Source organism: Papio anubis, chromosome X (genome assembly GCF_008728515.1).
Source record: "Papio anubis isolate 15944 chromosome X, Panubis1.0, whole genome shotgun sequence".
Classification (NCBI taxonomy): Eukaryota; Metazoa; Chordata; class Mammalia; order Primates; family Cercopithecidae; genus Papio; species Papio anubis.
Window position 1 is genome coordinate 83650647 of NC_044996.1, and position 18122 is coordinate 83668768.

Consider the following 18122-nt stretch of genomic DNA (forward strand, 5'->3'; position numbering starts at 1 on the left):
GCGATTCTCCTGCCTCAGCCTCCCAAGTAGCCAGAATTATGGGTGTGCACCACCACTCCCAGCTAATTTTTGTATTTTTGGTAGAGACGGGGTTTCACCGTGTTGGCCAGGCTTGTCTTGAACTCCTGACCTCATGTGATCCTCCTGCCTCAGCCTCCCAAAGTGCTGGGGTTACAGGCGTGAGCCACCACGCCTGTTCTTATTTCTGCTATTTTAAAAGGGTAGGTTGTTATTCCGTTCTCAGAACCTGCTTAGAATAAGTCCTTTCATGGATACACAAGAAGCCACTGGGGCACTAGGTAGAGCTTGCTGGGTTTCTTTCCTTGGACCTATTCTAACTCCTTTGTCAGCTCTGAAAGTTTTCTCATTAATATTGGACTACCAACAGTGAGTTAAGAGATCTTGGGCCCATATTTTCTTTCCTTCCTCCTTTCTTAATAGAAACTGTGGAGTTTTCCCCAAGTTGCCCTTCCCAATTCCACTAGTTATATCTGTAGTTTACAATCCTGTTTTTAAGGTACCAATGTCACCCCTTCATTCAATAAATACTTACTAAATGCTTACTATGGACAGGTGAAGTTCTAGGCTCTGGGGATACAAACAAAACAAAGGCCAATTCTTGTGGGTCTTCATGTTCTGCTGGTTATAAACAATACATCAGGTGGTGGCAAGTGCTCTGAAGAAAAAGTAAAGCAAGATAGTGGGTTGTTCCTTTATGGAAGATGGTCAGACAAGGCTTCTGTTAATGTGTTATTTAGGCAGAGAACTGAATAAAGTAAGGGTACAAGGTATGGTAGATATCACTGGGAAGAGCAATTCCATGAATAGGGAAAACCTAGTACAAAGGCCCAAGGCAGCAATGTGCTTGGCATGTTGAACAGCAAAGAAACCAGAGTGACTGGGAGCAAGGATGACAATCTGCTCCTTTTGTCTTCCCAGAGGGAATAGCAGTAACACACAGGTTAATGCTCATTGTTAAAATAGAGTTTTGAAGTGAGGCCTTTGGAGGGCCACAGAGCAGAAAAAGAGGTAAGTGGATTCTTCTTACTACAGCAATTGCCAATATTTCCACATTAAAGCTTGGCTCGAATGTTTGCATCTGTAGGCCAGCTTTGGGAAGGATGTTGCAATCCATGATGACTGTAGGGGTTATTCAGGCCACATTTTAATTTTAGAGAAGACACACAACAGGAAGTTTCCCCTTTGCTTTTCTAGACTTTTCTCACTTAAAGAGAGTGTGGTTTTAAGCCTACCAAGCACCTTCTCTGAGTTCTGCCTACTGTCACATTGGAAAAACTGCTCTCAAACAGTTCCTTACCAATGAGCCTTTCAGTATACTTTCAGGAGACAGGCCATGTGGACAACACCCTATCCAAGTGGAATTGTCAGCTCTCCTTATAAATCCTAGAAGTCAGTGACCCTGTATCTATCTGGAGACCTGGGTAGCTTCTTGAAGAAGAGCAACCTGTGAGGAAGAGTTTTTTTTTTTTTCAATGAGAAGTGAATAATTTTTATAACTGGAGCAGGGAAATAAGATCATTTAATCTGACAGAGAGCTTGAAGAGCCATTAAGTTCATATCACCTGATTTGCATAGCATATAACTGCTTCACTCCCTATTGCTTCAGTCTGAAAATTTTTCTGTTCCTCTCTCCCTTTCTCTATCAATCTCCTTTCCCTCTCCCTGTCCCCCTCTTTCTCTCTCTCTCCCTCCCTTCCTCCCACTCCCCTCTCTCCCTCCCCTCTCCCCACTTCTTTGTGTGTCTTGCGTTTTCTCTGTCTTTAAGGAAACATAGGTTTAAGTTCTTTTTAGGGTTCATAATAATTGCAATAACTACCACTTATTGAGTGCTCAGTATGTTCCAGGCTAGGTTCTTTACATCAGGTATACCTTGCTTTATTGTGCTTTACTTTATTGCCCTTTGCAAATACTGCATTTTTAAAAACAATTTGAATGTTGGTGGCAGTCCTGTTTCGAGCAAGTCTATCAGAGCCATTTGTCCAACAACATGGGCTCACTTCTTGTCTCTGTGTCACATTAGGATAATTCTTGCAGTATTTCAAACGTTTTTTTCCTTCTTACATCTGTTGTGGTGATATGTAATTGTTTTGTGGCTCCATGAACTACACCCAGACAAGATAGCAAACTTAATGAATAAATGTTGTATGTTCTGACTGCTCTGCCGACCAGCCGCTCCTCATCCCTCTCCCTCTCATGCTTCCCTATTTCCTGAGACACAACAATATTGGAATTAGACCAATTAAAAACCCAACAAAGGCCTCTAAGTATGCAAGTGAAAGTAGGAGTTGCATGTCTCTCATGTTAACTCAAAAGCTAGAAATGATTAAGCTTAGTGAGGAAGGCATGTTGAAAGCTGAGATAGGCTGAAAGCTAGGCCTCTTGTGCCAGACAGTTAGCTAAGTTGTAAATACAAAGGAAAAATTCTTGAAGAAAATTAAAAGTGCTACTCCAGTGAACACACAAATGATAAGAAACCAAAATAGCCTTATTGCTCATAGGGAGACACTTTTAGTGGTCTGGGTAGAAAATCAAACCAGCCACAACATTCCCTTAAGCCAAAGCCTAATCCACAGGAAGGCTGTAACTCTTCAATTCTGTGATGGCTGAGGAAGTAAGGAAGCTGCAAAAGAAAAGTTTGAGACTAGCAGAGGTTGGTTCATGACGTTTAAGGAAATAAAGCAGTTCCATGACATAAAAGTGCAAGGTGAAGCGACAAGTGCTGATGTAAAAGCTGTACCAAGTTATCCAGAAAATGCAGCTAAGATCATTGATGAAGGTGGCAACACTAAAAAACACATTTTCAATGTACATGAAATAGCCTTCTATTGGAAGAAGATGCCATGTAGAACTTTCATAGCTGCAACGAAGTCAATTCCTGGGTTCAAAGTTACACAGGACTCTTTTCATTAAGGGCTAATGCAGCTGATGAAGCCAAGGCCAATTGACCATTCTGTAAATCCTAGGGCCCTTAAGGATTATGCAAAATCTACTCTGCCCATGCTCCATGTATGGAACAACAAAGCCTGAATGACAATACATCTGTCTACAGCATGTTTTACTGAATATTTTAAGCCCACTCTTGAGACCTACTGCTCAAAAGAAAAACTCTCCTTCAAAATATCACTGCCCACTAACAATGTACTAATCACCCAGCAGCTCTGATGGAGATGTGCAAGGAGATTAATGAATGTTGTTTCCATGCCTACTAATACAACATCCATTCTGCAGCCCATGAATCAAGGAATAAATTCAACTTTCAAGTCCTATTATTTAAGAAATAGATTTCATCAAGCTTTAGATCCCATAGATAGTGATTCCTCTGATGAATCTGGGCAAAGTAAATTTAAAACTTTCTGGAAAGCATTCACCAATCTAGATGTCATTAAAAATATTAATAATTTATGAGAGGAGGTCAGAATATCAACAAAGTAACAGAGGTTTGAAAAAGTTAATTTCAACCCTCACGGCTGACTTTGAGGGGCTTAAGCCTTCAATGGAGGAAGTAACTGTAGAGGTGGTAGAAATAGCAAGAGAACTAGAATTAGAAGCGGAGCCTGAAGACGTGACTGAATTGCTGCCATCTCAGAATAAAAGTTCAATGGATAAGAAGCTGCTTTTTATGGATGAGCAAAGAAAATGCTTTCTTGAGGTGGAATCTACTCCTGGTGAAGATGCTGTGAACGTTGTGGAAATGATAACCAAGGATTTAGAATATTGCATAAACTTGGTTTACTAAAGCGGTGGCAGAGTTTGAGAGGAGCGACTCCAATTTTGAAAGAAGTTCTGAGAGTAAAATGCTATCAAACAGCATGGCATGCTACAGAGAAACTTTTTGTGAAATGAAGAGTCAATTGATACAGCTAACTTCATTGTTGTCTTCTTTTAAGAAATTGCCATAGCCACTCTAGCCTTCAGTAAGCACCATCCTGATCAATCAGCAGTCATCAACATAGAGGCAAGACCCTCCACCAGCAAAAAAGGGTATGATTTGCTGAAGGCTCAGATGATTGTCAGCATTTTTTAGCAATAAATTATTTTAATGAAGGGATGTATTTTTAGGAATCATGCTATTGCACACTTACTAGACTACAGTATAGTATAAGCACCGTGAAACCAGAAAAATTGTGTGGCTCAGTTTACTGTGATACATATTTTATTCTGGTGGTCTGGAACCAAATCCACACTATCTCCTAGGTATGCCTGTATGTTACCTTATTCAACCATCACAACAACCCTATGAGGTAGATGGTATCACTATTCTCATTTTGCAGCTGACATTTGCAAAATGCAAACTGAGCTTCAAGTTTGAGATTCATATAGTTTAAATTTCTTGCCCCTGGTTACATAGCAAAGCTCCAACACAACTAACTCTGACTCTGTCCTGACTCTTTGACCTCTATTTTGTACTCTGTCTTCCCAATTATAGTTGGTGAAGGAATAAATGAAAAAAAAAGTTCTATTATTTAATATGCTCTAAAGGGCCTGGTAGCCAAAATTCATCCATTCATTTTAAAAACTGTCATTGAGCTGCTTTATCTTGCCTCATGCCCTACTCAGCCCTAGTCTCTAGAGATGAATCAGGAAAAAAATCTCTGCTGTCAGAAAAGTTATGGGACTGGGGGGTATCCGGAACCAACTAACACTCAGGATGCAGTGTAATAAAGACTGTGGTGAAGATGTGCATTGGATGCTGTGGGAGCCCATGGAAAGGGAACTTACCTCTCTATTGGGAATCAAAGAAGTCTTCATACAGTGGGTAATGCATGATGTGAGTCCTGAAAGTCAGAAGAGTAGATTAATTAAGGTATAGGCTAACCTTCTGTAAGAAAAGTCCTCCTGTAACAGAGGACTGCAAATTATTTGGCTGAAATATGATGGAGAGGAGTACATTTTTGTCTCACATAGAAGTTTAGCAGTGAATAGTCCAAGATCAATGGCATACTTTTGCCATCCTCACCACTTGGCTTCAGTTTCTTGATCCTAGATAGCTATTCCATTTGCCCCCAATTACTAGCCAGAGAGAAAGGGAAAAAAGACAGAATGTAATACAGACAGCTTCTTCATAAAAGCATGACCCAGAGACTTTCATGCATTAGTTCTACTTGTATTCTGTTATCTAAAACTTAATCACATGTCCTTACCTAGCTGCAAGGGAGACTAAGAGAGGTAGGCATGGGTGCCCAGCTACCATTCAGTGACTTCCATTAGTAAAAGTAAGAAGGGGAAGGTGGACACCAGTAAGCAATTAGCAGTCTCTGCCATAAAGGGTAAGAGTGAAAGTGTTCTGTGTATAGATCGCTCTGGATACATACAGGAATGAGATACCAGAGGAATTAAGTTCTATTAAAAAAAAAACCAGAGAACTAAATAACTAAGAGTCTAAAGAACTTTAATAATTCAGCATGGCTATAGTGGAGGGTGAATGTAGGGGAATAGTGGAAGATGGGGCTGGAGATTTCAGGCTCTGGCCAGATTATTGAGTACTTTGTGTGCTAACTAAGGAATTTGGCCTTTGTCCCGAAGACAGTGAAGAGTCATTGAAATATTTTAAGCAGTGGAGTAACACAATTAGATTAGAGTTGAGAAAGATCACTCTATCTGCACTCGGGTAGACAGATTAAAGGCAGGAGTGACTGCAGACAGAAGGAACGATTAGGAGACTATTATAGTCATAGAGAGACATGATGAGACTCAACCGAGTCAGTGGTAGTGAGCAGAGGGGATAGATTAGAGAGACATTAAGGAAGTATAATTGATAGAACTTGGTGACTAAATGGATGTGGGATGTGAGAGAGGGGGAGGGTTTTAAGATAATAATGTCCAGATTTCTGGCTTGGACATTGGCATTGTTTTAGGTAATACAAAATTTTAAGGGGCGAATGTGTTTAATTCTAGAAATGTTGAATTTGAGATACCTCTGGGATATCCAGAAAGCAACATTGTGCAGTCAGTTAGATATATTGGTATAGAAACCTGTAGAGAAACTTGGTAGTGCAAGCCATGTGAGTGGATGACATGGCTGAGAAAGCGAATGAGTGCAGACAAGTGAGATCATTAGAAGGCTGAGGACACAATCCTGGAGAACATCAAATTTCAGAGCCAGTGAAGGAGACAACAGTGTTCAGAGAAGCAGAAAGGTAAAGAGAGAGGAATTTTAAGAAATGGATTGGTTAAATGTGTTAAATGTTGGAGCACAGTCAAAATAAAAATGGAAAAGTACCTGTTGGAGTTGACAATTAGAAGGCCAGTGGTGATCATTGTAAAAACAGTTACAGAGGAGTGATGTGGGCAGAGACAAGGTTGAGGATCAACTGGAGGATGAAGAAATGGAGACTTAACTGTCTGGAAAGTGTAGAAGAAAATGAGTGTGATGGCAGTGGGGAGTAGTTGGGTTCAGACAGGAGAGACTTAAGTTTGTTTAAATGCTTTTGAGAAACATTATTGTAAGAAAGGAGATGAATGATGGAGGAAGGTCCCTGAGAAACAGGAAGAGATGAGATGGGATCCAGAGCATAGGTAGAGGCATTCTCCTTAGAAAGTGAGGAGGAGATAAAGTAAGTTTATAAGTGTGGATGTCAATGAGTTTGTCAGTATAGGGACAGAAAGTTGAAGTTGTTTACTTATTTATTTATTTATTTAGAGACAGTCTTGCTGTGTTGTCCAGGATGGAGTGCAGTGGTGCAATCTTGGCTCACTGCAACCTCCACCTTCCGAGTTTAAGCAATTCTCCTGCCTCAGCCTCCTGAGTAGCTGGGATTACAGGCATGCTCCACCACACCTGACTAATTTTTGTGCTTTTAGTAGAGCTAGGGTTTCACCATGTTGGCCAGGCTTGTCTTGAACTCCTGGCCTCAAGGGATCCGCCTGCCTCAGCCTCCCAAAGTGCTGGGATTACAGACATGAGCCACCGCGCCCAGTCGAAATTTACTTCTAATGACCTCCCTTTTCTCTAAAGTATGAGGTGATTATGAATGCCTCAGCAAGGATGTCTTCTAACTGAGCAAGGGGAAATAATATATGATGCATTTATCTCCATTAAGAACACTCACTTGGGTTCAATCAGAAGAGATTGTTGGATGGACAGATGCATGGATGGATGCCTATAAACATAATAAATATGTATTCTGTTTTCTGTTTTCAAAATGTGTTTTAGAAATTCAGTTCAGGTTTAAATGTTCTTGAATCCCATCTGCATTAAGTAAGTATATTATCATTTATTACTCCTCTTCATTATTCTAGACCAACATTTTTTCAGCCTTGGTATTATTTTGACATTTTGGGTCAATAATTCTTGTTGTGGGGACTGCCCTGGGTGTTGTTGGATGTTTAGCAGGATTTCTTGCCTCTCCCCACTAGATGCCAACCCCCTTTCCACAGTTGTGACAATAAATATTTCCACAGATGTCATGAAATGTCCCCTGGGAAATAGAATTGCCCCCAGTTAAGAGGTTCTGTTCCAAACCAAATGGAAGGGCACTGGAGTGAGAGAGAGAGAGAAGGCGGGTTTCAGCTAGACAAATATTCATGTACATTTATCAGTTGGTCATGACAACTATACTCATAGACATGATCTTCTTTTGGCAAATTAGACAACTGAGGCTCAGAGAGGTTAAATGACTTACCTAACATGACAGAGGCCATAAGTGATAGAGCTGAGGTTTGAACTCATGTATGTTAGATCCCTACAATTTAGGTTCTTTCTTAAACAACAATAAAAAATATTTTAGAGGGATGTCCTTGTTTTCATTTTTATTATGTTTTTAAAAATCAAACTAAACTTAAAATTCAGCACAAAAATTTAAATAACATAGAAGTGTGTAGACAAAAACAGGAATGTATCTTTTGACATTCCTCTGTAATCCTATTCACTTTCCTAGAGGTTATGATTGTGATTGTTAACAATTTAATGTGTGTGCTTCTAGACCCTTTTCTTTGCAATTATAAATGACAAAGGACAGTACATTCATAAACACACAAAACTATTTTTGAATAATGACACCATACTATATATACTATTTCATAAACTACTTTAAAATATTTAATCTTTCCACCTCAGTTCTTACAATCTACATCACTGCCTTTTAACAGTTGTGTAATATTCCTCAGTGAGTGAACCACAATTTATGTAACTTTCCCATGTTAATAGGTATTTATGTAGTTTTTTTTTTTTTATGGTACATAGCACTTGCATAGATATCAGTGAGTGTATGTGTCAGGATTTCTGCTCAATAGGGGTTCTAAACGTAGGGAGATCAGAGTGCATACCTATTTAAAATCATGATTGCTACTACCAGATTGACCCCCAATATGGCTAAACCAAATCACCCTCTCAATAACAGCTTATAAAGGTGACTGTTTTTACCCACTTCTTTGTTAGTTTAGGACAATGTCGATTTTTCTTAATTTATCAGTCTAATAGGCAAAATGTGATATCTTGTTTGAATTGTAGTTTTATAATTATTAGTGAAGTTGATTTTTATGTTCACAAGCTATTTCATTTTCTTTTCCTTCGTATGTCCTTTTCAATGGCTTGTCGCTTCAAAATCCTCCCCTCTCCAACCCACTCCTACACTATACTCTTCACCTAAGGCAGCCACTAATCAGTTCTGTCAGTATAATTTGTGTTTTCTAAAGTTTTGTATAAATGGAATAATGCAGTATATACTTTTTTTTTGGTCTGCCTTCTTTGATTCAGCATAATTATTCTGAGATTAATTTAAGTTGTTATAATGAGTCAATAGTTCATTCCTTTTTATTACTGAGTAGTATTCCATCATATATACCAAAATTTGGTTGTCTATTCACTAGTTAATAGACATTTGGGTTGTTTCCAGTTTGGATCTGCTGCAAACATTTGTGTACAGTCTGTATGACTTATGTTTTCTTTTTTCTTGAGTAAACATGAAGGAGTAGAAATGACTGAGTCACATAGTAATTATACATTTAATTGTTAAAGAAAATGTAAAATGTCTTTCTTAAGTAATTGTATCATCGTACTTTCTGGAAGAGACTGTAAAACTCATGTTCATAATTCTGTAAATGTTTGGTGGAATCCTCCAGTTAAACTCTCTGGGTCTAGAGATTTCTTCTTTGGAAGTTTTAAAACTATGAATTAAAAATTTTTAATGGTTATAGGACTATTCAGATGATCTATTTCATTGGGTGGTTGTTTTTTTTTAATTCATTACGACATTGTCTGATTTTACATTCCCATCAGCAATGAAAGTTCCAGTTCCTCCATATTCTTTTCAACATGTGGTATGGTCAGTCTTTAAAAAATTTCAACCATCCTAATAGGTGTTCAGTGGTATCGCATCATGGTTTTAACATGCATTTCCCTATTGACCTAATGATGTTGAACATTTTTTTATGTTTGCCATTTGTATGTTTTCTTTGGTAAAGTGTCTATTCAAATATTTTGCTTATTCTTTAAAAACTGATTTACTTGTTTTCCTATTATTGAGTTATTGAGTTTTGGGAGTTCTTTATATTTTTTATATATATATATATATATATGTATAATACAAGGTCTGTATCAGACATATGATATACAAATATTTTAACTCAGGCTGTGGTTTTTCTTTTCATTCTTAACAGCATCTTTTAGAAAATCATAAGTTTTTAAATTTGATGTTCAGTTTATTGATTTCTTTTTTTTATGAATCATTGTATCTAAGAAATCTTTGCCTAACCTAAGATTACAAAGATTTTTCTCCTCGGAATTTTATAGTTTCAGCTTTTAAATTTGATTATAGCCCATTCTGAGTTAGTTTTCTTCTGTGGTATGAGATGTGAAGTTCCTTTTTTGCCTATGTATATCACATTGTTCCAGTACCATTGCTGTCCTTTCTCCACTGAATTGCCTTTGTAAAATAAATAAATTTATCTGTATAGGTGTGGGTCTATTTCTGGGCTTTCTATTATGTTCCATTGATCTACTCACCTATCTTGACACCAGTGTCACACTGTCTTAATTGCTGTAGCTTTATAATACGACTTGAAGTCAGGTAATGTTAGCCTTCCAAGTTAGTTTTTCTTTTTCAAGATTGTTTTGACTATTCTAGGTTCCTTGCGTGTCCTTATACATTTTTGAATCAGCTTGTCAATGTCTACATACAAGCTTACTGGTATTTGGGTTGTGTTCAATCTGTAGATCAATTTTGTAAGAATTTACATCTTAACACTATTGAGTCTTTATACCTGCAAACAAAATATATCTCTGTTTATCTAGATTTTCTTAATATTTCTCAGCAATATTTTGAATACTTCAGTGTACAAAATCTTCTCTCTGGCACTTTGCCTTGCAAATTCTCACTTCCTTGCCTTTCCCATACTCCCAACTCAATCTTCTCAATGTAGGGATACTACTGGGTTCCACCTGGGTTCCCCTTCCTGCACTGAGTCTTGCAAAACTCTGAGCTGGGACACTCATAGGGCTAACCTCATTTGTTTTTTTCTGTCTCTCAGCATTCACTGTCCTTCACTGCTGGATTTCCAATGCCTTTAAAACTACTGTTGCATGTATTTTTCCTACTTTAGTTTAGTTTAGTTTTGTTTTTACTTGTTTCAGGCTAAATGAGTAAAACTAGTTTCAGTGCCCTATCTTGGCCGGAATAAGAAGTAGCTGTTTGCAGTAGTATTTTAGTAGTAGTAGTTAGTAGCGGTTAATAGTAGTAGTATTTTCAGACGACAGTTTGGCCTTTTACATTAGAATTGCAAATGTATTTGTTTTTTGACTCAGCAATTCCAGTCCCTCTTCTAGGTGGTAGAGATAGAGCAGTGAACATGACAGACATGCTTCTATGTTGTGTAAAATCTAGCTTGGAGACTCAGCAAACAAAATCAATAAGTAAAACATGTTCTATGTTAGAAAGTGATAGGAAATGCTGAAGAGAAAAAAAAATTAAACATGGAAGGAAGATAGGAATGGTTGGGTAGAGGGAGGCATGTCAATGTTTTAAATATATTGACCCAGAAGGGCTTACTGAGCAGAATATGTTTGATTAGAATCCTAGAAGAATGGATATCTGGAGGAAGATCAGTCTGGGTAGAATAAACAGTCAGTGCAACAGCCTCATGTATTTGACAAATAGCAAGAAATATTTGTAACAACTACTATAGTGTTTGAGCTCACAAAATGGTAGCTCTTTAGACTATTATTACTAATGATGGTGGAATTAGGAATATGACCTAGAACTGTATGGCCTCAACATTCATCTTCTTGCTGTTCAGTTACATTTTGTCTTCCTTACAATCATGAGGCATATACTCATGGCTTGTAATTGTTCATACATTGTTTCTTATCATTGTCCTGCTTTTACACAGGCTTGCCTTGTGTTCTCAATCATGTTATTTCCATGCCTATGTAGTCTGTGTTGACCCTTGCCTGATGGGATATTGGGCTATGACATTTCTCTTTACACTAATCATTGGGGGTGATTTTGTTAGTCTCACTGGCTAGACAGTGGTCCCCTTTCTCCATCACATGTGTTTCATCTCACAGTGTATGCACTTGGGCTAAAAGGTTGGTCTCCATGGAGACCAGAAAATCCTTAGGTACACATGAGACATTATATAAAAATTCTAATCACAGCTCCTTCTGCATGCCTTCAGCACTTCCTATAGCATCCAAAGCACTGTGTTGGTGCTTTTTAATTTTATTTTACTTTCTATTGAATAGGTAATGTACCATGGCATGAAATTATAAAAGAACAATGTGACATAGAAGGGAAAACACAGTTGTTCTCCCTCTATTCCCCAGCCAGTCATTAGTCCTACCTTGAGACAAACAATGTAATCAGATTCTTTGGTATCCCTTCAGAACTATTGAAAGCATATGGGCATGTAATTGTGTTTAGTCTCCTTCCATGTCCCACCCCCACCCATAGAAGGTACCTTGACAGCTCCTTTCATTCCTCTCTTATTACACCCTGTGAAGTAGGTTTTGCTGTCCCTATGTTACGGATGAGAAAGCTGAGGCTCGGAGAATTGAGGTGACTTGCCTAAGGTCTCCCAGGAAGGAAATGGAAAATCCAGGACTAATGCCACCTTTTATATGCATTTTTTCTTCCAAACTGAGAAGTGCCAGGTTCTGTGCCTTGAGCACGGTAGGAGATACCTAAACACTTACTGGTTACTAGAGTGATTAAGAAAATCTCTGATTCTTTGAATCATATTAGTATTCATGTTACAGACTCTAGATAAAAGGCCAGCAAGCATCTACTGGTGGGTAGCATTCAGAAGACAAAAACTTGATCCAGTTATTCTCTAGATATCTTCCTTCTTTCTCCACAGATCTATTTAGGTCCACCTGAGGAAAGCGCTGCACCGCCAGTGCCTCCGCCTCGGGTGACAGCAAGAAGGCACAAACCAATCACGATTTCAAAGCGCTTGCTGCGAGAAAGGACGGTTTTCTATACTTCTTCCCTGGATGAAAGCGAAGGTCAGTACTGAGGTTTACCCTTAGCTTCTGAATGGTGATTAGAGACAGAGAGGATATCGAAGGGCAGAAGTGGTGGCATGACCATTTTTCTCTCTATAGAAGTAGATCTTTCCTGGCTCCTGAGCTTAAAAGCAGCCAGTGTTTGTAGTTTGTGCTCAGAGAGGGGATTAAGCCTTTGACAGTAGATAGGATAGTGATGAGCTTATAAAGGAAGTTACCATGTGGAGGATCCCTATAAGGCCAGTGCAGGATCCAAGGTGTTCTTAGATTTATGCCCCTAATATATTGAAATGGGTGAGCAAGGTGAATGTGAAATTTTAAATTCAAATATAGCAAACATGGATTGGATAACTACTATGTGCCAGGTACTGTGCTGGGTGAAATTAAGATACATTGCTTGCCCTCACAGAAGAAATGGAGACATAGATAAGTGAAAAAATAAATGCCTTCAATGGAATAATTGCTAGTGTGGAGAATACACCCATTCTAAATGTGCCTCTGCCCTCCTACTCCACTAAGACCATTTTTGTCAGGTTTGCCAATAATCTCCATGAGGCCAAACCAAATAGCTACAACATTGTTCTCATCATACTCAGTTTGTGAGTAGCATCTGACACAGTTGACTAACTCCTCCTCCTTGAAACACTTTATTCTCTTGGCTTTCAGGACACCAGATTTTCCTTTAATCTCACCAGATAATCCATCTCAGTCTTCTCTCCTGTTTTTTCTTCTCTTCCCAACTTTACATGTTAGAAGGTCCCAGAGCTTTTTTCTTAGTCCTGTTCTCTGATCATGTTCTTTTCCTGTATGATCTCATTAAGTTTCATGGTTTTACATATCATTTAAATGCTAAAGATGATTTCCAAATTTATCTAAGATTGATATCCTGCCTCTTTTGTCATATCAAAATTCCTGCTCAACTGTTCTCCTTGGATGACTCATGGGCATCTCAGTTTACACTGTGGAAAACATAACTTGATGCCCAACTCTTTCTTAACCTGTTCCTACTCTGGTCTCCCCCATCTAAGTAACTGGCAGCAGCAGTCATCCAGTTGCTAAGGTCAAGAACTTTGGAATCATCCTCGGTTACTCCTTTCCCCTTTTCCTTCATATTGAATCCATTAGCAATTCTTGTCAGCTCTACATGCACATTATATGCTAACTTCTACTACTGCCCACTGCTTCTGTCACTGTGAGCCACTATTATCTCTTACCTGGTACCATTGCTTGCCTTCTTCCTTGCCTATAATTCATTCTCCCTGGCAACCAGTAACATGTACATCCTTTAAAATATGGAAATCAGGATTCTGCAAGCTTCCCAAGCACATATGAGCAGCCGGCTCCCTTGCTGTCTGAAACGTGGACCTCTCTCCATTTCCAAAATGTTGCTTTCTAACAAGCTGACACTGGACAAGCTGGACGTGAAAGGGAAGTGGGTCATTATGAGAGTCGACTTCAATTTCCTATGTAGAACAACCAGATAACAAACAACCAGAGGATTAAGGCTGCTGTCTTAAGCATCAAATTCTGCTTCGACAATGAAGCCAAGTCAGTAGTCCTTACGAGCCACCTAGGCCGGCCTGATGGTGTCCCTGTGCCTGACAAGTACTCCTTAGAGCCAGTTGCTGTAGAACTCAAATCTCTGCTGGGCAAGGATGTTCTGTTGTTGAAGGACTGTGTAGGCCCAGAGGTGGAGAAAGCCTGTGCAAACCCAGCTGCTGGGTCTGTCATCCTGCTGGAGAACCTCCACTTTCATGTGGAAGAAGAAGGGAAGGGAAAACTCTGGGAACAAGGTTAAAGTGAATCAGCCAAAATAGAAGCTTTCCGAGCTTCACTTTCCAAGCTAGGGGATGTGTATGTCAATGATGCTTTTAGCACTGCTCACAGAGCCCACAGCTCTATGGTAGGAGTCAATCTGCCTCAGAAGGCTGGTGGTTTTTTAATAAAGAAAAAACTACTTTGCCAAGGTCTCGAAGAGCCCATAGTGACCCTTCCTGGCCATCCTGGGTGGAGCTAATGTTGCAGACAGGATCCACTTGATCAGTAATATGCTGGACAAAGTCAATGAGATGATTATTGGTGGTGGAATGGCTTTTGCCTTCCTTAAGGTGCTCAACAACATGGAGATTGGCACTTCTCTGTTTGATGAAGAGGGAGCCAAGATTGTCAAAGACCTAATGTCCCAAGCTGAGAAGAATGGTATGAAGATTACCTTGCCTGTTGACTTTGTCACTGCTGACAAGTTTGATGAGAATGCCAAGACTGGCCAAGCCACTGTGGCTTCTGGCATACCTGCTGGCTGGATGGGCTTGGATTGTGGTCCTGAAAGCAGCAAGAAGTATGCTGAGACTGTTACTCGGGCTAAGCAGACTGGGGGGGTGGGGTATTTGAATGGGAAGCTTTTGCCCGGGGAACCAAAGCCCTCATGGATGAGGTGGTGAAAGCCACTTCTAGGGGCTGCATTAGCATCATAGGTGGTGGAGACACTGCCACTTGCTGTGCCAAATGGAACACAAAGGATAAAATCAGGCATGTGAGCACTAGGGGTGGTGCCAGTTTAGAGCTCCTGGAAGGTAAAGTCCTTCCTGGGGTGGATGCTCTCGGCAATATTTAGTACTTTCCTGCCTTTTAGTTCCTGTGCACAGCCCCTATGTCAACTTAGCATTTTCTGCATCTCCACTTGGCATTAGCTAAAACCTTCCGTGTCAAGGTTCAGCTGGTGGCCAAGAGATGCAGTGCCCAGGAACCCTTAAACAGTTGCACAGCATCTCAGCTCATCTTTACTGCACCCTGGATTTGCCTACATTCTTCAAGATCCCATTTGAATTTCTTAGTGACTAAACATTGTGCGTTCTAGAGTACATATATTTATATTTTGCCTGTTAAAAAAAGTGAGCTGTGTTAGCTTAGTTCTCTTTTGATGTAGGTTATTATGATTAGCTTTGTCACTGTTTCACTACTCAGCATGGAAACAAGATGAAATTCCATTTGTAGGTAGGGAGACAAAATTGATGATCCATTAAATAAACAATAAAAGTGTCCACTGAAACCATGAAAAAAATGGAAATCAGATCACATCATTCCCTCTGTGCCAAATTTTCAGTAACCTCCCTTCATATCTAGAATAAAATTTGCATTTTATTCTTCATTATATGACTGTTGCTGATTTCTCTGACCTTCATTTCTGAACTTTGCTCTCTCACTGTCTCTTTTGCTCTCTACTCTAATCTCATTGTTCTTGCAGGTCCTTACTTGTGTCAAACTTACCTAAGAGCCTTTGCATTTGCTACTCTCTTGGCCCTAAACATTCTTCCTCCAGAACTTCACAAGGCTCACTCTTTCATTCAGATGTCTGCTAAATGCCATCTTCTCATAGAGATCTTTTCTTAACATTCTACTTAAATAGTTCTTTCTCCTCCTCCAATCACTCCCTATCCCTTTATATGGCTTTATGCAACTCATATCCCCTGCTACTGTTTGTTCATGTGTTTATTATCTCTCTTTCCCATTAGAATGTAAAATCTATTTGATTACCAGGCCCTAGAACAACTCCTGGTATACGTATCATGTATTCAGTAAATATTCTGAGAATGAATGAGTGGATGTATAAGGAATGATGAAGAGATTATCACTTAAGGGATCAACTCTTTCATAGAGGAGGTGAGCTGGCATTCAGGAGAAAGTAGAAGGGAACATTCAATGCCTGTCTGTTGTTCCATAGTCTCATTTTTACAGAATGGGTTTGTTTATTTACAGTCTCCTCCAATATAAACTCTAGGACACTTGTGTATATGCCAGAGGACACTTGTTTTTTCATACTGTATCTAAAGCATGAGCACAGTGCCAGGCATATAGTAAGTTCTTAATAAATGAGTGCAAAAAATGAATGAACTGGGTGTCAGTAGACAGAAGGTCTAATTTAATCTTGGCTACTAGCCTGCTGAATAACTTGAGCTAGTCACTTCCCCTCTCTGGACCTCAATTTGTCCCTCTGTGGTGATGAGGGCTTTGGGCCAGAAGCTCTCCAATGAAGTTATCCAGTCTAGACATTTATTTTTAATTTTTAACTTTTTAAAAAACTGAGCTATAATTCACATACCATAAAATCCACCATTTTAAAGCATACATTTTAATGGTTTTTAGTATATTTTGTGCAACTATCTTATTCTAGAACATATTCATCATCCCAGAAACCCAATACTTTTAAATTTACTTCTCCCCCAACCTCTGACAGTTGCTGATCTACTTTCTGCCTCTACGGATTTGCCTATTCTGAACATTTCATAGAAATGTAACTATAGAATATGTGGACATTTTTGGATGGCATCTTACTCTTAGCATAATATTTTCAAGATTCATCCACATTGTAGAATGTATCAGTACTTCAATCTTTCTTTCTTATGGACAAATAATATTCCTTTGTATATATGTAGCACATTTTATTTATCCATTGATCAGTTAATGGACACATGGATTGTATTCATTTTGTGGTTATTATAAATAATGCCACTGTGAACATTAATGCACAGGATTTTGTGTGGATGTCTGTTTTTAATTATCTTGGGTATATACCTAGGACTGGAATTGTAGGTTATATGGTCAGTCTATATTAAAACTTTTGAAGAATTGCCAGGCTGTTTTCCAAAGCAGTTGTACCTTTTTTTTTTTTTTTTCCTTCCTTGAGATGAAGTCTTGCACTGTCACCTGGGCAGGAGTGCAATGGTGTGATCTCAGCTCACTGCAACCTCCGCCTGCCAGGTTCATGTGATTCTCCTGCTTCAGCCTCCCGAGCAGCTGGGATTACAGGCACACACCACCACACCCAGCTAATTTTTTATATTTTTAGTAGAGACAGGGTTTCACTACCTGTCTTGGCCAGACTGGTCTCAAACTCCTGACGTCATGATCCGCCCACCTTGGCCTCCCAAAGTGCTGGGATTACAGGCGTGCGCCACCACACCAGGCCACAGCTGCACCATTTTACTTTCCCACCAGCAATGAATGAAGGCTCCAGTTTCACCACATCCTTGCCAATACTTTGTATAGTCTGTCTTATTTATTCTAGCCATTCTCTGTGAGTGTGAATCCATCATCTCATTTAATGTTCACCACTCCCATGAGAGGTAGGTATGCTGAACTCTGTTTTATAGTGAAGGCACTGGAAGCTCAAAGATGATGAGTAGTTTTCCCAACTAACACAGCTACTAAATGACAGAACAATTTGCACTCATCTATCTTATCCTGAAGCTTATTTATTTACTATAATATCACACTTCCTATAACCTGTGTGAACGCTGTTCTGAGAAGGAACCAATCCTACTTACCAGTAGCATCTCATTATCTTACTCTGAAATTTGTTATCCCTTTTGTATATAGTATGTCAGTGACTCCTTTCACCCTCTCATGGACTCCATCACACCTCCATAACTAAGCCCTGGTTATTCCACTTCTTTAACCTCTCTTGAATCCGCCTCTCTTTTCTGATGCAGCTCTAGTTTGGATCCTTCTCATCAGCAGTCCCCTAGCTGGTCTTTCTGCCACCAGTCTTTCTGGTCCAACCTATTTTTTGTTGGAACAAGCCTACTTTTCATAATGAACCCAAAGGGATGTTTAAAAATGCATATTTGATAATGCCACTTCTCCCCACCCCCAGCCCTCT

General features: G+C 39.3%; 1 protein-coding gene and 1 pseudogene across 5 annotated transcripts in view; both read left to right on the forward strand.

Annotated features, from left to right (window-relative positions):
• The window catches only part of OPHN1 (oligophrenin 1), a 365836-nt gene that overhangs the window by 323615 nt on the left and 24099 nt on the right, over window positions 1–18122 (forward strand). For all 4 annotated transcript variants that reach the window (XR_002519579.2, XM_021932859.2, XM_021932860.2 and 1 more), the window contains exon 20: window positions 12316–12463. Coding sequence is in view for 3 of the 4 variants with exons in the window: in XM_021932859.2 (XP_021788551.1) it covers window positions 12316–12463 (148 nt within the window). In the remaining variant the exon portion in view is untranslated. The remainder of the gene's footprint in view (window positions 1–12315; window positions 12464–18122) is intronic.
• On the forward strand, window positions 12471–15524 carry LOC101022680 (annotated as a pseudogene). Its single transcript, XR_163341.5, has one exon. The product of XR_163341.5 is annotated as a phosphoglycerate kinase 1 pseudogene (transcript).